This window comes from Papio anubis, chromosome 2, assembly GCF_008728515.1.
Source record: "Papio anubis isolate 15944 chromosome 2, Panubis1.0, whole genome shotgun sequence".
Classification (NCBI taxonomy): domain Eukaryota; kingdom Metazoa; phylum Chordata; class Mammalia; order Primates; family Cercopithecidae; genus Papio; species Papio anubis.
The window spans coordinates 46,133,524-46,155,938 of NC_044977.1; the positions used below are offsets into that span (position 1 = coordinate 46,133,524).

General features: G+C 40.3%; 1 protein-coding gene and 1 pseudogene across 3 annotated transcripts in view; one reads left to right on the plus strand and one right to left on the minus strand.

Moving 5' to 3' along the window:
* Positions 1–1,788: 1,788 nt before the first annotated feature.
* The window catches only part of TXNRD3 (thioredoxin reductase 3), a 51,427-nt gene continuing 30,800 nt past the window's right edge, over positions 1,789–22,415 (minus strand). For 2 of the 3 annotated variants that reach the window (XM_031663061.1, XM_031663063.1), the window contains exons 11-16: positions 16,674–16,750; positions 15,957–16,113; positions 10,015–10,122; positions 5,720–5,815; positions 2,797–2,931; positions 1,789–2,269 (exon numbers count right to left, since the gene is read on the minus strand). In XM_031663061.1, coding sequence (XP_031518921.1) covers positions 2,207–2,269; positions 2,797–2,931; positions 5,720–5,815; positions 10,015–10,122; positions 15,957–16,113; positions 16,674–16,750 — 636 coding nt within the window. In that variant the 3' untranslated portion in view covers positions 1,789–2,206. The remainder of the gene's footprint in view (positions 2,270–2,796; positions 2,932–5,719; positions 5,816–10,014; positions 10,123–15,956; positions 16,114–16,673; positions 16,751–22,415) is intronic. The other variant, XM_031663062.1, reaches the window with a different exon arrangement.
* LOC103881894 lies at positions 20,030–20,685 on the plus strand (annotated as a pseudogene).

Here is a 22,415-nt window from a genome sequence, read left to right on the forward strand (position 1 = left end):
ATAAATATTCCATGCGTGCTTGAAATGAGTATGCTTTCATATTGGGTGCAATCTTTGAGTTGAACTTGTTAATTCTGCTACTCAAAAATAAATCTTTACTGATTTTTTTGTGTGTTTGACCTAATAATTTACGGAAGTATGTTAAAATCTCCACTATAATGGACGGTATCAATTATTCCTTGCAGATCTATACACATCCGTATGTTATTAGATGCATACTAGTTTTATCTTCCAGGTAAAATTAGTCTCTCACCAATATATAGGTACCATATTTACCCCAGAAGATGAAAAAAGAGGGAGAAGAGAAAGAGACAGAGAGGAAAATAAAAGGGTGAGAGGAAGCCAAGACAGATAGATTTATATGTAGGCATCCTCCCCTCCTTGCAAAAGAAAGATTATTAGCCATTCCAATAGTCTGTAACCTGGACAGTGGTTACAAATGCTTAAGATGGATTGCTTCTTTCCACTCACATCAGTGAGAAGACAGGCTTCTCTGCTGCCTCTCTCTGTGAGGCAGTCTGTTTCCCACTCAACTTTCCACTGGTGTGCAGCCCATTGGGCTTCCAGCTTTACACAAAGATTTCCTATTAGAAACTCCACCCATGCAAACCTGGGATTTCGTTTTTTTTGCCCCATGCTCAGTGCAAAGCAGGAGTTGAAGGCTTCCAGGGTTCTTGGTTTTGCTTCATTTGGGATTCTGGAAAAGCTGGCTCTGTGTGTGTGTGGCACTCAGCAATACAGTAACAAAATTATTGCTTCTAATCTTTAAAATCCTTTTGTCTCCTGCAATTCAGCTCAAATATGGCTACTTTCATTAAACTCTGTTCAATCACCCTACCCCTGCCCCACAGCCAATAGAAATTAGTAACATCTCCCTCTGCCTCCTGCTGCACTGTTTCTGCCACAGGGATAGCAATTACCCCAACATACTTTACACCTTTTAGATACATTTGTATTTTTTTCTCCCAAAGAAAAAAGCCACTCTATAACTAGGTCCTATGTCAGTTTTCTTTGGGTTTCCAGTCCCACTACCCCGCTGCTCCATTCCCTGCCTCCAGAAAGGGTAGCAAAATGCCTATCTACAAACAGTGTTCCTAACTGTTGGCTTAACATTTGTCTTTTAAGATAAATGGCTAGAAATTCTGACCCCAGCCTATCCAATCTTAAGCTAAACAGCTAGTGTGGCTCATGAGAGCAAGTGGCTTAAAAGAGCCTTGCATTGGCTACTGTGTGGCATACTCAAGAAAACAGAGGTTTTCCAAAAGGACCTTGGATGGGCCTCTGTCTTCAAGGACCTCTGAAATGCTGACATGTCTGTAAATTCTCATGCAATCACTTAATATTACCTGTATTCATTTATGGAACTTGACCATCATTAAATAGACTATGACAGAATTATTTCACAGTTAAATTAGTTAGATTTCACATAATACAGTATTAAGAACTTTTGGAAATATTACTATTAAGATCACATGAAAAAGCAATTCAAGTACTTTTATATTACATGAGATATTTTGTTCAGTGTAGAGATATTAATTAGGGGAGAATAGCTTCAAGGTTATCACCACCAAGTAATATGTGTGAGTGTGAAGCACGAGTCAGCATTTTAACAGTAGGTTAAATGTGCCTCAAAAAAGAAAAGAGATGACTAACCTTACATAGTGTGTACAGCTTCCTGCTAATGCACATGGTCCTCTGCAGACAGCTATCCAAATGCAGCCCACAGACACTGTTCACCAGCGAGCATGTGTGAATTCTAGGCCCACACACTAGAAAACCACCACTTTATAGAGTTTCATAACTGAAAATATATTTTCATAGAAACAACAAAGCAAAGGGGATGAAAACAATGGCGACCAGAAAAGCTAACTTAGATGAATGGTGCCACTCAAAGGTCTTTCCGAGGGAAGCTCAGTCCTGGCTTGCGAGAGTCGGCCTTGGCTCACCTCACAACAGGGCTCCAAGCTAAGGCGTCAAGGAAGCAGTCCCACTGCTTCTCGCAGTCAGCGAGACTACAGGGCAGATGCCCACTGCTGTCCTGTCTCCTCGTCTACTTTCTCATCTCAGTGTTGTAAGGCAGCCCTGCACTGGTCCTTGAGTAACAGAGCAGCTGTCATGAGCACAGGTTCATGTTATCTGAGAGTGTTCTTATCTTTGAGAGAAATGAGAATATGACAAGGAAAACTAAACAGCAGCAGGCCTAGCCTCAGCAGCCTTTCTGAGTGATGTCTAGTCCCGACGACTTTGTGATTTCCAAAGTCGTGAACACCTGTTCAAGAGAAAGAAAACAAATACATATTTAGATGTTAGCACTGCTTTAAGAAAACACATTCTGAATATTACATTTATGCTATTCTTTAAAATATACAAATCTGGCCGGGCATGGTGGCTCATGCCTGTAACCCCAGTACTTTGGGAGGCTGAGGTGGGTGGATCACTTGAGGTCAGAAGTTCGAGACCAGCCTGGCCAACATGGTGAAACCCCATCTCTACTAAAAATAGAAAAATTAGTCAGGCATGGTGGTGTACACTTGTAGTGTAGTCCCAGCTACTCAGGAGGCTGAGGTGGGAGAATCACTTGAACCTGGGAGGTGGAGGTTGCAGTGAGTCAAGATCATGCCACTGCACTCCAGCCTGGGTGAAAGAGTGAGACCCTGTCTGAAAAAAAATTAAATTAAATTAAATTAAAAATAAAATATACAAATCAGTTACTAATATGACATCTAATAAGTGCTTTTTAATAGTTTTTCAAACTACATCAACTGAAGCCAATTTTTAAAACCTCCTGTTTCCTACCTCCCCACATGTGGGGTGAATTCCAATGGTGTCATCAAGTAGCCGTTTTGTGAGCCCACATTTCATTGCAGCTGCAAATCCTTGGGTAACCTCACCGGCATTTGGTCCAAGAATATGAAATCCTATCACCCGATCCTTTAATACAGAAACAAAACAAAGAGAATCCCTGTAGGTTAATGGTCTGAATACGGATCCATTCACTGCAAGTTCACAGTTAAAATATACAGTATCTACTACAGAAAAAGAACTTCAATGTCAAAGTGAGCGGAGAACATTACCATGAAACTAAGCCACTGTAAGAGTCTGTTAAATGAGCCAGTAAATGCACATCCAGAGTTAATTTGCACTCAAATTTACTAGAACAAACAATTTACCCACTGCATGAAGGACTTCATTAGTATGACGTAAATTTCCAAATTATGCTGAGACAAAGCGCAACAACATAACAAATCTGAATTAAAGTCCAACACTGGAATAACTCTGGGGCAGCAGGTTTTACTGGAAATAAGAGGTTGTTGGCCCAGGAAGCAAGATGCCCTGTTCCCAACATCAAGTGGAGACAAAGGAGAGGCTGGTGCAGGGCTGCCACCCAGGACTGTGTGCTGAGAGGTATGGGGTGCAGGCAAAGAGCTGACCCACCGAGATGGGAAGCAAGATGTGCAGTCATTTTCCACAGTAATGGTGCATTCTAGGCTGTCCATTTGTCAATGTTCCTTCATAGCATTATCCTTCACTGTGATCTTCAACAGTAAAAGCATACAAGAGATGAAGAGAAAGACTATAAAAGGGCAACGGAGGCCAGGGCCAGGAGAAATCCTTGCCTACTGAGATTCTGAAAAAAGCAACAGCTCAGAATAGTCATACACATCTGCATCTGCTAGCGGGCACTCCAGAGGGGAGGCAGGCAGAAGCTGCCTGGGCTGGGGCTTCAGAGTGAGTTCCCAGGGCCCACGGAAGACTACTGCATTGGAACCTGAGGTGGTTGGTGGGTTGCTCAGCAAACAGAAAAGCGGGGTGGCTCAGAGCAAAGTAAGGACACTTGGTGAGAATCTCCACTGATAACTGTAAATGAAGGTCCTGAGTGAGGGAAGTCTCATTTACAATTTTGACCTTAGAGCTGGAATAAAGTATTCCCATTTCATAAGTTCAAGGGTTCTGCTCAAGAAATAGGCATGTGGCCAGGGTAAAGGAAAGGGACACAATCCCCATGGTTAAAGAGCAAGGCCAAGAGTGTGGCCTGGGGACCTGGGCAGGAGCCAGAGGGGTGGCGTGGGACACAGCAGAGGGGCTCAGAGATGGGAAACGGGGCTGACAGCCACAGAGGTGCAGCCCACACCCTCATGAGGAGGTCAGAACTAGCATGACAGCTGCAAGTCCCACCTTCAGCAGCGGCTCTCCCATCAAACCCCAACCGTCTCACTTTCGGAGAGTAACAATGTGTAGTCTCTCCCTGCTCCCTTTGGAAAGGCCGCCCACAACTGCCAAAAATTGACCTCAGATAACTCTGTCCCAAAGAATCAGGATGTAGCCCAGCACATAAGCATCCATCCTTAGGAGCACAGCTGCGAACTTGCCCAACCTGGAGCATTTCAGGGCCATTATGATCACCATCCCTGTCACTGCCCTGTAGCCATGTGCAACTACCAAGAGACTAAGCCCTAGAGCTCTGGATGACTTCATCATTCAGGCAAAAGAGCACATGCTAATGGGCTACTAGCCTGGGACACCCTGTTTTCTGTTATACTGAAAATAAGATAAATACAGAGATGTGAGAATTAAACAAGATAATGACTGCTGTTCAGTAAACTTTTATGTAAATGTCACTTGTTGCAGTTCATATTTATCTATTTGTATGTTTCCTCTCCCCAGATAGATGATAAACTCTTCAAGAGAAGAACCAAGTCTTAACACTGCTTTCTACGTTCAGAATTCTTTATAAAGCAAATTATAAATAAACTGTGCTTTAAACTACGCTACTGAGGAAGGCTATTAACCATTTTGATGCTCGCCACTGGTAACTGGGAGGAGGAAAGCCTCCAATAATGGGCTGCTGCTTTAGTGAAAGCATCAGGAATTAGCTCAGTAAGTCAAGTTTCGCTTTGTGTGAACATCTCCATCTAAAGACTTTTGACATACATTCAGTCTGTTTTTTTTTTTTTTTTTTTTTTTTTTTTTTTTGAGATGGAGTCTCGCTCTGTCGCCCAGGCTGGAGTGCTGTGGCCGGGTCTCAGCTCACTGCAAGCTCCGCCTCCCGGGTTCCCGCCATTCTCCTGCCTCAGCCTCCCGAGTAGCTGGGACTACAGGCGCCCGCCACCTCGCCCGGCTAGTTTTTTATATTTTTTTAGTAGAGACGGGGTTTCACCGTGTTAGCCAGGATGGTCTCGATCTCCTGACCTCGTGATCCGCCCGTCTCGGCCTCCCAAAGTGCTGGGATTACAGGCTTGAGCCACCGCGCCCGGCCTCAGTCTGTTTATAAAATGCACACATACAACTTACTATTTGATGACCAAAATTTTCACAGATCTTCTAGTTCTAAACTATCAAGCTTAAACTATCAGGCTATCAAGATGGCCCTGGGAAAAGGCAACTTTCAGTGATGTATTTTGAGTGGACACTGGTAGGGCTCAATCGCAAACTGTCACTGCTCAGCCTCTGTGACATGTTAACTAAATGACAACAAGGAGGTGCTCTGCATTGTCCTGAAAGCTACCTTAGAAAGATTATAAAAATGGAGCAGTCCGAGCTGCTCAGAAGGCTGAAGCAGGAGGATCACTTGAGGTCAGGAGTTGGAGACCAGCCTGGGCAACATGGCGAGATTCCGTCTCCAAAAAAAAAAAGAAAAAAAATTATAGAAATCCAAATACTAGAAATAAAAACTACGTTTAAATATCACAGCATTTTGGCTTCTAGTGGTATTACATACATGGTCTAATTTATTGCAGATTATCTTTGCGTAACAAGTGTTGTTCTCTCTGCCAGCTACTGTCCATTCAAGAGGCCAGAACAAAGTATGATATATCTGGAAGATAAAAGACAGAAAAAGGGCAGAATTAACATATATGGAAACCATTCTTTGATAGGCTCTTTAATTCTATAAAGGCAATAATCTCCATAGCAGCTTTCAGAAATTTAAAGTTCAGTGACCCCAACTTTATGTATCTGTTAGGAGCCCCGGGGTCAAGGCTCCTGAAATGCTAGCTGCATACGTGTGTTGGCTGTTGTTTTACTTGCTTGGCTGTAAGTCCAAGCAAAAATCCACAGACAAAATTTAGTTTTCAAACATGTATAGAGTACCAGCAACCCAAGGCAGAGCACCAGGCACAGGTTCTCGTGTGGGCTGCAGAGTTGAAGACTGAGATCCTGACATCAAAGCTGACCCTGATAACAGGGCTCATGTTCCAGCAAACTTAAGGAGGAGCAGAAGAAATAAAACAGCTCCAGTCATTTAGAGCTCCAGAACATAGCGATGGGAGAGCGGGAATCATGTCTCTCACATTTCTGTCCCCAGGCCCTCACGCCAGTGCCTCTATGCCTCTTCAATCTGGCTCAGTCTTCTAAGAACCAGAATAAAATGCCATGTGCCCTCTCTCCAGCTTGGGGTTGCTGTGGTCTCCCAGTGTTATACCTCTGAATCACTCCATACACAAACGGGCAGTTAATGCTGGGTGACAGAATTGGAAATGTAGTATGAACAATAATCCACAATGGATGGATTTAAATTTTAAAATACCACCCAGAAATAATCATTTTGAATGTTAGGGAAAAGCATCAATTGCTGGTGCATGTAGAGTTAAAACAAAATTTTTATTAAGGAGGTATCACAATATACAGTTACTTGTAGCCAAAAAAAAAAAAAAATTGATTTAACTTGTTTTTAACAGAAGAGAAATAAACTCTTCTACCCATTTTTTTGTTTGTTTGTTTTGAGACAGGGTCTCACTTTGTCACCCAAGCTGGAGTACAGTGGTGAGATCTCGGCTCACTGCAGCCTTGACTGCCGAGGTTCGAGCAATCCTCCTGCCTCAGTCCCTAAGTAGCTGGGACTACAGGTGCGCGTCTCCACACCTGGATAATTTTTGTATTTTTTGTAGAGATGGGGTGTTGCCATGTTGCCCAGGCTTGTCTCAAACTCCTGAGCTCAAGTGACCCACCTGCCTCAGCCTCCCAAAATGCAAGGATTACAGGTGTGAGTCACCACCCACCACCACTTCTACCTATTTTAATACAAACTTTTTAATCTCTGCAGCTACTAAAAACAGAAATGTTTCTTTATCTTAGAATATACTTTCCTAAAAACACACCTCTAAGGTTAAAAAGAGATGGTACAAACTCTTACCAGGTTTTGTTGTTGTTGTTGTTGTTGTTGTTTTTTGTGAGACAGAGTCTCACTCTTTCGCCCAGGCTGGAGTGCAATGGCATGAACTTGGCTCACTGCAAGCTCCGCCTCCTGATTTCTCTTACCAGGTTTTAAACATGATTTTTAAAACAGTAAGCTACTATTTCTGATGTGTTCTATCACTTCTGCTATGAAGCAAGGAGGTGAACACTCACACTTCCCCCCATCTCCTTTCATTCTTTCACTGGTTTTGTCAAATGTGGTTTTTCCTTCTAGCACTTTGAAGATTTTACTGTATTTAAATTTCTTACCCTTCTGGTTCAAAGTGGATGTGAAATGTGGATCCAACTTCCAACTTTATATTTTTCCTTAATAGCTACCCACTTATTCCGGCACCCTTTAATGGATGGCCTGTGTTTTTACTATGGATTTAAAATATGACCTTATCACATACTAATTCTTACGAGCATTTGATTCCATTTCTGGGTTTCACATTCTGTTCTACTGATCTTGCTGTCCATCTGTGTGCCACTGCTGCACAACTGTAAGCACTGCAGCCATGTGGTAAAGTTTCATATTTAATTAGGGCTCCCCTCATTATTCTTGAAGTCTTTTTATCAACTTATGCACAATTACAGACATAATTTTCAAAGCTCTGCTGTGGAAAACAGTGATCTCTGATCCCACCTATTTCAATGAACCTAGAGGCCGCCATGTTCAACCTCTTTTATTTAATCATTTGGGTATTTACCTCTATGTTTCTAAATAACATGCTTATATTGCTACTGCCTGACTTTCCTATTTTAGGCTTTATTTATTGATTTGGCTCTATGCAAGAGCAAGATGAGCTCTCTTCCCTGGCCCCTAGCACTCACTCTAGCTCCTTCCTGCCCTTCCCATCCCCATCTTCCCAATACAGTTATATACTCTTAGCTACCACAGTTACCAGTGTTTCCTTTACTATGTAAAAGCTATTGACAGACAACTTGAAAGCAACAAGCAAAGGATGAAGCTGCACCCTTAGCTCGCACATTGACAAACACTAACTCAAAATGGACCACAGACCTAAATGCATTCACACTTCCTCCCATCTCCAGTCATGCACAGCACGTGTTGCAAAACAATGCTGGTCTACGATGGACAGCATATATGACTGTGGTCCCATAACATTAAAATGGAGCTGAAAAATTCCTGCCACTTAGTGACATTATAGCCATTGCAACATCATAGTGCAGCACATTACTCACTATTTGTGGTGATGCTGGTGATGCTGATACCGCACTGCCAATCTCCAACCGTCTAGCATATATAATCATATACAGTACACAATACTTGATAAAAATAATAAATGTGATATGACTATGATACTGATTTATGTATTTATTATACCACACATTCTACTATTATTTTAGAATGTACTCCTTCAACTCATAAATTAACTGTGAAACTGCTTCAGGCAGGTCCTTCAGGAGGTATCCAGAAGAAGGCATTGTCATCATAGGAGGTAACAGCTCCACGTGTGTTACTGCCCTGGGACAGGATGTGGTGGGAGAAGACGGTGACATTGATGTTTCTGACCCTGTGTAGGCCTAGGCTAATGTGTGTGTTTGTGTTTTCATTTTTTATAAACAAGAAGTAAAAAAAAAAAAAATAGAAAAAAGCTTATAGAATAAGGATGTAAAGAAAGAAAATATTTTGTACAGCTGTACAATGTGTTTGTGTTTCTCTATAATGGGAACTTTAAAAAAATATTAACATTACATTTTAAGTCCTGTCAAAAAACAACAAATAAATAAATAAAACAGGTGAGTTGATCTGCAGCAAACCTTGGTGAAAAGACCTTAAAGTAATCCCAAAAACTTGGGGAACTTGTTTCCTATAAAGATAATCCTTTGTCTGGGACACAGCCTTCTACATCCTTCCTGTCATGTGCCTGACATCTTTCTACCTTAATTTTTCATTAATTTCAGAAACTTTTAAAACTAAATGTTAAATCCATAATTATTATCATCGATTTTCCAAGACCAATGCAAAAAGGATAGCTTATTATTATATAAAGAGTTAATTTAAAAACTCTGATAAAATGTTCCCTAAAATGTAAATTTCAAAAATAACCATCTAAAGTAACATAAGGTTTTAATTACACATTTCCCCAGTACCAGAAATTTAAATAGGAGTTTCTTAAATCCTTAGGCCATTTAACTAGGGAATATCAGTGCTATCATTTAAATAAATTCCCAATAATAAATCATACAACTAAACTGCCTTCAAGGAAAAGGACTATGATTTCAATTCTCTTTTACTTGAAATATCAAGTATTAATAACCCTACAATTCTTTTTAACTCTCTCTCTCCCGCCTATGTTGGGAGAGTGGGCAGAAAAAAGTCAATCAAACTTCCCAGCAAGAGACAATGTAAGAAAATATTTTTAAGATTATAATTGGACAGAGTTAGGGTGTAAAGGAGAGGCAGCAATAAAGGTGTGTAGAGGGCATCCTTTTGGAAATCTGAAGAGCCCACAGGCAGACAACCCTGGAACTTCCCACCTTACCCCCCATAGCCATTCCTACTCCTGCATTCCCAAAAGATCTTAAAATAACTTTGAGCTTCCTTGTAGAAGTTTGCTCAAATAGATTTTTGTTACTTGTAATTCAAGTGTCCTGACTTATAGATTACACTCTCCTCTTTCCCAACCATATTATTCTTGTTTGCTAGACAGACAGGGTTTAAATTAATTGCTAATTTTCCTAAAATAGGAATATGATTTACTACAATATAACGATCACAGTAACTTGCAAATTGCTGAAATAAAAAGTGACTGCAAAGAAAAATTGTTGATTAAAAGAGATTGTTTTTAAGGAAGTAATAAAACACAATCTTACTTCTAGATTCTCTTTTTTATATACTTCAATAGCTTTTTCTTCAGCTAATCCGCAGCAACCATACTCCAGAGGAGTAAACACCGTAGTCGGAACATTAATATAATCACACTGAAAGACAAACAAATTACGTTGTTTTATTTTGTGAAACTTTACAGCAAAATTCTATATTACATATATTTATATAAAGAAAATAAATGAGTCCAGTTCAGTGTAACTGATTCTTAAAACATCAACAGCTCCAGGAAAATTCTAAGGTACCTTAACAGAGACCTGGGATGGGCCCCTGACTCAGGGGAAGAGACCACACACTGGCCAGCCACCAACAAACGGGACCGGCTCTCCTGGAGCACAGACTCAGAGGTCTAAAAACCAGAAGGAGGAGGTGGAGGTAGTGCCACCCATCTGCCCCTAAAGACACTCTCCAAAATGTTTTCTTTCCATGCCCATGATTCTGGGCTCTGCTCTCCTGGAGCATTTCTTCCAGGCAACCTTGAATTATGCTACTTCACTGGAAGCTGAGACCACCTCTTTGCCATTTCATATTCCTTATGCCACTGAGAGGCGAGGCAAGTATGCAGCTCAACGGTGCTGGACTGAGTGTTCCTGATCATCAAAGCGGGATGGTACGTGCGTGAGTGTGTCTGGAGGGGGGTGCTAATATACAGCAGGGACAAGGATGACCATAGGTCATCTCTGTAGTCCAGGGGTTAAGAAAGAACTATCTCCAGAGCCTTTATCAGACTGAGTCAGAGAAGAATGGACATTACAAGGTGGCACTCTTGCCTAGGAGAGGCCCCAACTTGGGAGAAGAGAGGGCCTCTCTGGCTCTGTGGAGAGGACCTGGAATACTTTGGTGGGTGAACCATGAGACCGTGTGCATGGACAGAAAGCTGTGTGTAGGTGGCAGAGAAAAGGTGGAAGGTGCCTGCCCAGTCACAGTCCCTTCAAAGGACACCACCATCCACAGCACTGTATGTTCCCCAACCCCTGCCAGTGGCCACAAGTGATTAGACTGGGGACAGCCATCTGATCTCACAAGAGCCAACACAAGCTGGCCAGAAATCTACGGAATGGCAGAAAAAGGTGGGCTGAGTCAATCCAATTCTTTCTTTTGTAAGAAAATTAACTAGAGGCAAAGAAAATTTTCCAGGTGGTAGAGGAATGGGAAGAAATGGACCTGCAGAGTTGTCGCCAAGTTAGGCCAAGGAAGAGCACATCTCTACAAACCCCCCACGGTGCTGCTGGGCCCCAGAGCAGCTGGGACCTCACCTCCAAATGCAGGCAGGCCCAGCTCTAGTATAGTTCTCTTTCGAGGTTCCTCTGAGATTCTACCTATTAATCCCAGGATTCTTACAGTAACCTCCCTCAGTTTGCCTAGTTTGAGTGAGCTTCTACTGTTTGTTACCCCAAAGAAAACCAAAACACCACCAGGTATCTCCCAAATCAATGAGAGGATGTGCATACAACACAGGTAAGTTCTCCAATTAGCCTAGATTCTTATGCTCTCATGCCACTTCATGTTTGCCTACCTGCAAACCATGGGTAAGCCAAGCATTTATTTTCTTTTCCCAACATGGCTGAGAAAATCACATAACTATGTGAACTTTCTGACTTCCCTGAGGCACTCACATGTTGCCAATCCATTTATTGACTGGCAACTGACCCCAGATTCCATAGCTTACATGGGAGGCCTCATTCTTAACAGATGCCTTTGTTTCCTGTTTCATATCAATTAAGAAAAATAAACAGGAAATGGCTCAACTTTGCCCCTTTCTCCTAAAAACCTTCTCCACATCTTAGACCATCTCCTCCACCTGGACTTGACTCATGCTACCCTTCTCCTAGGCTTCTTTCCATCTTGTGCCTTTCATCTCTTACTTTATACTCTACACATATTGCTCCATATTCTAATCCCTCCTCCCCACAGTCACCATGATCAACTCCTTACAGCATTAGGCAACTGCTCTGCCGACGTATACCCCAAAATGTTATTTGCAGTTGAGATAATTCCTTGCACATTTAGCATTCCTGGCCCCCATCCATTAATGCCAGCAGAGCCCCCTCCCCAGTGGCCGGCCTCATGCACCAAATACACCCACCCACAAGGTCTCCATGCAAGGCCTTGGCAGATACCTGGGGGATGAAGCAAAGCAGCACATAGCATTCCTCATGAAGAATCCATGCCCAAACCTCTTCATCTGAACACACTCATGCAAAAACAATTGGAGAAATTCAGAATGTGGGACATTCTACAAGAAAAGTAACCTGGATTCATCAAAAAGTCAGAGTTAAGAACTGGAATAAGACAAGGATGCCCACTGTCACCAGTCTTATTCAACACAGTACTAGAAGTCCTAGCCAGAGCAGTCAGTATGAGAAAGAAAGAACGGGCATCCAAACTGGGAAAACAGGAAGTGAAATTGTCCCTCTTTGCAGACAATATGATCTCATATGTAGAAAAACCTAAAGATTCCACCAAAAACTCTTAGAACTGATAAATGAATTCAGTGAAGTTGCAGGATACAAAAATCAACATACAAAAATCAGTAGTGTTTCTATACACCAACAACAAACTGAAAAAGAAATCAATAAAGCAATTCCATTTACAATAGCTACAAAAATAAAATAAAATAGGAATAAATTGAATCAAGTAGGTGAAACCACTCTACAATGAAAACTGCAAAACACTGGTGAAAGAAACTGAAGAAGATACAAAAATATAGAAAGATATCCCATGTTCATGGATTGGATTAACATTGTTAAAATGACCATACTACTCAAAGCAATCTACAGATTCGATCCAATCTCTATCAAAATACCAATGACAAACTTCACAGTAGTAGAAAAAAAATCTTAAAATTTTCATGAAACCACAAAAGATGCCAAAAAGCCAAAGTAATACTGAACAAAAAGAATCAAGCTGGAGGCATTACACTACCCGATTTCAAAATATACTACAAGTTATAGTACCCAAAACAGCATGATAGTAATATGAAAACAGACACATAGACTATGGAACAGAACAGTGAACTCAGAAATAAAACCATGTATTTGCAGCTAACTAATTTTTGACAAAGGCACCAAGAACTTATACTGGAGAAAGGACACCATCTTTAGTAAATAGTAGTGGGAAAACAGTATATGTAGAAGAATGAAACTGGACCTCTGTATCTCACCACGTGGAAAAATCAATTCAAAATGAATTAAAGACGTAAATATAAGGCCCCAAATTATAAAACTACTAGAGGAAAACAGGAGAAATCCTTCTGGACACTGGTCTAGGCAAAGATTTTATAGCTAAGAACTCAAAAACACAGGCAACAAAATGAAAACAGACAAATGAGACTGTATCAAACTAAAAAGCTTCTGTAATCAGTAAAGGAAACAATCAACAGAGTAAATAGACAACCTGTAAAATGGGAGAAAGTATTTGTAAACTATCCATCTGAGAAGGTACTAATATCCCTATACAAGGAACTCAAACAACTCAGAGCAAAAAAAAGAATCTGATTTAAAAATGGGCAAAGGATCTGAATAGATGTTTTTCGTAAGACATACACATGGGCAACAAGTATATGAAAAAATGCTCAGTATCACTAATCATCAGGAAAATGCAAATCAAAGCCACAATGAGATACCATATCCTGATTAGAATGGCTATTATCAAAAAGACAAAAAATAACAAAGGCTGGTGAGGATGTGGAAAAAGGTGAACTCTTACACACTGTTAGTGAGAATGGAAACTAGCACAGCCACTATGGAACACAGTATGGAGGGTCTTCAAAATACTAAAAATAGAACCCCCATAGGATCCAGCAATCCCAGTTCTAATATTTATCCAAAGGAAAGAATCAGTGTATCAAAAAGATATCTGCACACCCATGTTTACTGCAGCACTATTCAAAACAGGAAAAATATGGACTCAATCTAAGCATCCATAATGGATGAATGGATAAATAAAACGTACTATATAAACACAATGAAATACTATTCAGCAATAAAGAATAAAATCCGATCCTTCACAGCAACATGAATGAGCCTGGAAGACATTATATTAATGAAATAAGCTGGGCACAGAAAGACAAATACTGCATGTTGTCACTCATATGTGGGAGTTAAAAAAGCTGGAGAGGTTGGTTAACAGACACAAAATTACAGCTAAACAGAAGGAGTTAAGTCCTACTGCTTTACAACACTGTAGAGTGAACATAATTCACAAGAATTCATTGCATATTTCCAAAAAGTTAAAAGAGGATATAACAGAATGTTCCCACACAAATAAATGACAAATGTTTGAGGTAATAGATATGCTAACTACCCTGATTTGATCATTACACATTGTATCTGTGTATCAAAATATCACTCTGTATCCCATAAATATGTACAATCATTATGTGTCAACTAAAAATAAAAGGAAAAAAGTCAGAGTCATAAAAAATAAAAAACAAATAAAGGCAGGGAGACTGTATCAGACTAAGAGACTTAAGCGTCATAAGAGCCACATGTACTGTGCGAATCAAAACACACACACTCTTAAGGAACAACTGAGGAAATGAGTATTATAGTACTTTTATTGAACTTCTCAGATATGGCAATGGAACTGTATTTACGGAGGTAAACATCTTTGTACTTAGGAGGTATATGCTGAAGTAGTTAGGCACAAATGTCATTGATGTCTGCCATTTCAAAAAGTGGCAGCAAAAAAGCTCAGCAAAAGAAAAAAGGAATATGAACTACACATACACATATTCAGAAAAGGAGAGACAGAACAAAAACAGCAAGATGTGAATAACTGGGGAATCTGGGTGAAAGGTTCAATATAGGCGATTGTTTTAGTAGTCTTTCTGTCTTTTGACATCTTTCTAAATAAAAGTTGGGGGACATAAAGGTCTCAACAGATCCCTACTGCCTAGAGAAGGCCCTACCAATTCTTCTTTGTGGCAAAGATTTTTGATGATCTGGCACTAAATTAGTTTTCCGACCTCCTTTCCAATTGTACTTCCCTATCACCAACTACTCTGCCTACACACATTCCAAAATGTTCTATTGCACTGTGTTTGGGACAACTTTTCTTTGCATGAGATGGTACACTCAGCATTCCTGACCTCACCCACTAATGCAGCAGGGCCCTTCCCCAGTCATCCATCTCCCACCAACTCTACCACATGGCCACAGACAGAGCTCCTGATGGAGCTGAGCAGTACTTCCCCAGCTGAAAGCTCCTGGGACACTACTCATAGTCCTTAGCACAAGCCAAGCACTACAGGTCTCTGTGTTTTTAGCCAAGCTATCTGCCCACCTGAAAAGTCCTTTGCTTCCTCAGTTTTGAATTACTCATCCTATAAAGCTCATTCCAAATATTTGATTTAAAAATATGAAAAGTGGAAATCCTCTGTAGAAATCATCTGATTCACATCCTTGGCTTTGCAGATGATGAAACTAAGGTCCTCAGAAGTTAAACAACCTGACCATATTTACAGGCCAAGTGGGCACTGAAGCCAGGACCAGAAACCTGACCCATGCCAAGAGCTCCTATGCTATTACAGCGCAACAGTCCACTTATGAAGGTTTTCCCCCTCCCTGCAGTTAGAATTAAACAATCCCTTCAGTGTCCCTAGAGCAACCTGCAGACAGCACTCTGGCACACAACCATACTCTGTCTTCTGTTCAGTCTGTGCCTGCCTGACTCATGATCCCACCTACTTGATAAGCCCCTGGGGCTGACCATGGCCAGTGCTTTGTGTATCACCCAGCACAGTATCTTGCACACAGTGGACATTCAAAAATATTTATTTTAATCCATTAGTAAATAGTAAGTCTACTGCAAATTATATCTCTGAGGAACCCTTTACTGGGAAAACAAGCACACAAGTTTTACTTGTATTAGTTTTAAAAATCATGATCTTGATCAAGATATTATCTCAAAAACAGCAGAAACTTACCTTTTCTAAAGAGGCCCCAAAAAGTCTCCGAGCTAGCAGCTTGCCTGACTGTATGGCGACAGGAGTGAGCTCTGGCTTACCCTCCGAAATATCCCCAACAGCATAGACATATGGCACACTGGTCTGTTCCACATCATTTACAGGTATTTTTCCACTCCTATTAGTTTTTGAAATGGGAAAAAAATATATTACAACTCACTCTATACTTCTAGGCGACTAACACTATTAGCCAAAAGACTAAATACATAGAGAAAAGACCTCTCTTAAAACTCATGCACCTCAGGATATCAATTATCTATAAGGTCAATGACTTAACGTAACAAGGGTTTCTGTAGCTCCAAAAGAAAGTATCTCTGGTGAAACCACGGGCATTTCCCGGACGCCTAGGATACCTGCAGACTGCCTCCACAGACTCACTTAGAGCTTTGGAATTTATCTCTTTGCCTGACCAAGGACATAAAGATGCGTTCTAAATCACAGACATTAGGTGAATATATCTCTGCAATTATTTCTTAAAGTCATCGTCCAATATATGAGCTTTTAAAGGCATGCAATAAGAGTTACTGATTGATGAAGAAATTGATTATAAACAGCTGGTACTGAACTTATAAGATAAATTAAGATATATCTCAGTAATTAAATGAGAATTTCTTAGAGGTGACCTGCAGAAACCTGTTGCTTTGTGCAGCTACAGTGCAATGATCCCAATATACTTACTTCTCATTAATTTTGACACCAATCTTCTCCAAGCCCATTTTCCTTGTACAGGAGTCACGACCAATAGCTAACAAAACCTGCATTTGGAGAGAAATCAAAAATACAAATTATCCATATCAGGAATGAAAGGGGGAACATTACTATAGATCCTTCAGACATTAAAAGGGTAATAATAGAATATTACAAACAATCGATGCCAATAAATCTGACAGCTTAAGGTAAAATAGAGTCCTTAAAAGACACAACTTACCAAATTACACAAGTCTGAAAAGCCTACAGACTAAATTACGTACCTTCAAAATTCATATGCTGAAATCCTATCTGCAAGTACCTCCGAGGGTGACTATATTTGGAGACAGAGCCTTTACAGAGGTAATTAAGGTAAAATAGGTCATATAGGTGTGCCTTAATCCAGTATGACTGGTGTGCTTATAAGAAGAGGAAGACATGGGCAACACAGACCAAAGGACGACCATGTGAGGACACAAGGAGAAGATAGTCATGTACAAGCCTAGGAGACAGGCCTCAGAAGAAACCAATCCTGTCAACACCTTGATCTTAGACTTTCAGCCTCTAGAACTGTGAGAAATACATTTCTATTGTTTAGGACCCCCGGTCTGTGGTACTCTTCCAGAACTGTGAGAAAATAAATGTTGGTTAAGCCACCCAGTTTGCAGTATTTTGCTATGGCAGCCCTGGCAAACTAATATGCCCTATACCGTTAAAGAAACTGAATTCTCAATTTGTAAACTTCTCATAAATTAATTCTAGACCCAGATAGCTTCTCTAGGAAAGTCTATGGAATACTTCAGTAAGAAATAATGCTAATGGTATAAAAACTCTTCCAGGAAAGAAAGAGGAAAAGGTAGCACTTCTCAACTCCTTTTTTATGAGGCCAGTATAAACAGCTGACACCAAAATCAGACAAGGGCATTAAAAGCAAAGAAATTCACAAGGCAACACTCCTCATGAATATAGATGTAAAATCCTTAATGAAATGTTAGCAAATCAAATATAGCAATATATAAAAAGGATAATTGTTTATGACCAAGTAAGTTTGTCCCCAGAAAGCAAATCTGGTTTAACATACAAAAATCCATCAATGTAATTCATCATATTAACAGAATAAAGAGAAAAGAATTCAATCATCTCAACAGATGGCAATAAAGCATTTCACAAAATTAAACACTCTTTCATAATTAAAATCTTCAGAATAAAAGAAAAGAAAATTTCCGTCACCAGATAAAAGGCATGTGTAGTAAACTTACAGGTCACATCCTGGCAATGATACAAGACTCAATGTTTCACCACTAACACCAGGAACCAGACAGGCATGCCCATTCTCACAATTTCTAATCAACACTGTATTGGAGGTCTTAGCCAGTGAAACAAGTCAAAAAAAAAAAAAAAAAAAGATTAAAAGCATGCAGACTGGAAAGGAAGAAACAAAATTGTTTGTATTTGTAGATATGAATCCTAACAAGCTACAAGGTCAATATTAAAAAAAAACTGTATTTTTATATACTACCAACCAACCAGTTAAAAATGCCATTTGTTACCTTTAAAAACATGAAGTATGTTTAGCAAAATATGTGAAAGACCTCTAGAGTCCAATGATAAAACACTGCTTAGAGGAATTAAGGAATACACAAATAAATGGAAAAACTTATAAGGTTCGTATGTTGGAAAAATCAACATTGTTAAAATGTCAGCTCTTCCAAACTGACTATGGAAAAAAGACAATTCCAGCCAAAATCCCAGCAGACTTTTGTTTCTCGAAATTAAAAAGCTGTCTTTAAAAGTTATATAGAGGCCGGACGCGGTGGCTCAAGCCTGTAATCCCAGCACTTTGGGAGGCCGAGACGGGCGGATCACGAGGTCAGGAGATCGAGACCATCCTGGCTAACACAGTGAAACCCCGTCTCTACTAAAAATACAAAAACTTAGCCGGGCGAGGTGGCGGGCGCCTGTAGTCCCAGCTACTCGGGAGGCTGAGGCAGGAGAATGGCATGAACCCGGGAGGCGGAGCTTGCAGTGAGCTGAGATCCGGCCACTACAAGACAGCAGGGGTGACACAGGGAGCCGCCTCTCAAAAAAAAAAAAAAAAAAAAGTTATATAGAAATGCAAAGAATCTAAACAAAATTAGAGGACTCACTCTACCTGATCTAAGACTTACCACAGAGATTCGGTAATCAAAACAATGTGGTACTGGGGAAAGGACAAATGGTCTATGGGACAGAATGAAGAGTACAGAAATAGGCCCACAGTTAAATGGTCTTTCATTGAAGATTCCAAAGCAATTCAATAGAGAAAGGGAAGTTATCGGGAGAACCCACTCCCGACGTTTAACGTGGGTTCTTTTCTATTTCCTAAGTGTCTTGGCTGGGTTGATAAATAAAGGGAAAAGAGCACAAGAGAGAGAAATTTAAAGCTGGGTGTCCAGGGGAGACATCACATGTCGGCAGGATCCGTGATGTTCCCTGAGCCGTAAAACCACCAAGTTTTTATTAGCGATTTTCAAAAGGGGAGGGAGTGCACGAATAGGGTGTGGGTCACAGAAATCACATACTTCACAAGGTAATAAAATATCACAAAGCAAATGGAGGCAGGGTGAGATCACAGGACCACTGGATGAGGTGAAATTAAAATTGCTAATGAAGTTTCAGCAGGCATTGTCATTGATAACATCTTATCAGGAAACAGGGTTTGAGAGTAGATAACTTGTCTGACCACAATTTATTAGGTGGGAATTTTTTCATCCTAATAAGCCTGGGAGCACTATAGGAGACCCGGGCTTATTTCATCCCTTCAGCTTCGACTATAAAAGACGGGATGCCTTAAAAAGGGGACGTCCACAGACCTAACTTCAGGGCACATTCTCTCTCTCAGGGATGTTCCTTGCTGAGAAAAAGAATTCAGCGATATTTCTCCTATTTGCTTATGAAAGAGGAGAAATATAGCTCTGTTCCGTCCGGCTCACCAGCAGCCAGTTCAAAGTTACCTCTCTTGTTCCCTGAACATCGCTGTTATCCTGTTCTTTTTTTAAGATGCCCAGATTTAATACTGTTCAAACACACATGCTCTACAAACAATTTGTGCAGTTGATACAATTACAGGGTCCTGAGGCGATATTCATCCTCCTCAGCTTACAAAGACGACGAGGGAATTAAGAGATTAAATACAGGCATAGGAAATCACAAGGATATTCATTGGGGAAGTGATAAGTGTCCATGAAATCTTCACAATTTATGTTCAGAGATTACAGTAAAGACAGGTGTAAAAAATCATAAAAGTATTAATTTGGGGAACTAATAAATGTACATGAAATCTTCACAATTTATGTTCTTCTGCCACGGCTTCAGTCGGTCCCTCCTTTCAGGGTCCCTGACTTCCTGCAACAGGAAGTCTTTTCAATAAATGGTACTGGATATCCATACGTTAAAAAAAGAACTGCACAGTGAGGCACGTATGCTCTATACAACCCATAACACATGTGATGAGGTAGAAAATAAAGTGGTTGCAGATCTAGGATGTGGCTGTGGAGTGCTTAGTCTTGGAACTGCAATGTTAGGAGCCACGTTGCATGTTGGATTTGACATAGATGCAGATGCACTAGGAATAATTAATAGGAATGTGGAAGAGTCTGAATTAACATATGTTGGCATGGTTCAATGTGATGTGTGCTCCTTATCTAATGGAATGTCCAAGTCATTTAATACAACAATTTTGAATACTCCTTTTGGGACCAAAAATAATAAAGGGACAGATACGGCTTTTCCAAAGACTACTTTGGAAATGGCAAGAACAGCAGTATATTCTTTATCCAAATCTTCAACTAGAAGACATGTTCAAAAACAAGCTACAGAATGCAAAATCAAGACAGATGTTATTGCAGAGCTTTGAGATGATCTGCCAGCATCACACAACTTTCAGGAAAAGGAATTAATGGACAGTGAAATGGACCTAATTCAGTTTTCTTTTCAAAAGCCTCCAAAACCAAAAGCAGCTTAAAATCTAATAAAAATGAGTGAGAATTCATTTGTTTACTAAAAAAATTAATTCAAGGTAGATTACGGACTTAAACATAAAAGCTAAAACTATAAAGCTTCAGGAAGGAAACAAAGGGATACTTTCATGACCTTTGGGTTAGCAAAGATTTCTTACAGCACACAGAGAGCATGAACCATAAAGTAAAATACTAATAAAATTGAACTTCATAAAAATTTAAAACTGTTAACCCAAAGATACTACTAAAAAATACATAGGCAAGTCACAGATGTGAAGAAAATATTCAAAATACATATATCTGAAAAAGGAATATGCCCAAGATATATAGAAGCCCTGCAATTCAATAAAAATTCAAATGATCCAACAAGAAAAGGCTGAAGACTTGAACAAACACTTCAAAGAAAAGATACATGAATGGCCAATAAACACATAAAAATTGCTCTACATCATTAGTCATCAGGGAGATGCAAATTAAAGTCATAAGATACCTCTACACATCCACTAGAATGGCTAGAATGGGAAAGTCAGACACCCCTAAAAGTCCTAAGGGTCTGGAACAACCAGGCCTTCACATATAGGTGATGAAAATACAAAATGGCATAATCATTTGGAAACTGTTTGGCAGTTTCTTAAAAAGCAAAAACCATCCCATGATCAAGCAATTTCACTCCTAGGCATTTGTCAAAGATAAATTGAAATATATGTTGGCTGGGAGCAGTGGCTGATGCCTATAATCCCAGCATGTTGAGAGGCCAAGACAGGAGGATTGCTTAAGGCTAGGAGTTCAAGATCAGCCTGGACGATATAGTGAGACCCCATCCGTTAAAAAAAAAAAAAAAAAAAAAAAAAGGCTGGGCGCGGTGGCTCACACCTATAATCCCAGCACTTTGGGAGGCCGAGGCGGGTGGATCACGAGGTCAGGAGATCGAGACCATGCTGGCGAACATGGTGAAACCACGTCTCTACTGAAAATACAAAAAAATTAGCTGGGCGTGGTGGTGGGTGCCTGTAGTCCCAGCTTCTAGGGAGGCTGAGGCAGTAGGATAGCACTAACCCAGGAGGCGGTGGAGCTTGCAGTGAGTGGAGATTGCGCCACTGCACTCCAGCCTGGGCGACAGAGCGAAACTCGGTCTCAAAAAAAAAAAAAAAAATTAGCCAGGCATGGTGGCATGTGCCTGTGGTCCTAGCAACTAGGGAAGCTGAGGTGGGAGGATCATTTGAGCCAAGGAGTTGGAGGCTGCAGTGACAGAGTGAAACCATCTCTTTCTACGTATCTCCCCATAAAAAGCTTTCTACAAAGAATCTTCACAGCAGTTTTAATCACAATAGTCCAAACTGCAAAGAGCCTGGTTATCTATCCACAGGAAAATGATAAACTGCTACATTAATAAAATCTATACAATAAAAAGAACTACTGATGCACACAACACGGATGACTCCTAAAAACATCAATCTGAATAAAAGGAGCCAGACACAAGGAATATATACTGTACAACTCCACTTATATGACATTTAGAGGCAAACCAAACAAAATGAGTCTATGGTGACAGATTCAGAATAGTGGTTGCTTGGGGGTCGATGAAGCACAGAGCGCTTTCTGGACTCACAGAAATGTTCTGTTACCTAAAGGAGTGTGGATTACATGGAATGTGGACATCTGTCAAAACTGACTGAACTGTACACTTAGGATCTGTGCATTTCACTACATGAACATTATACCTCATTACAAAAAT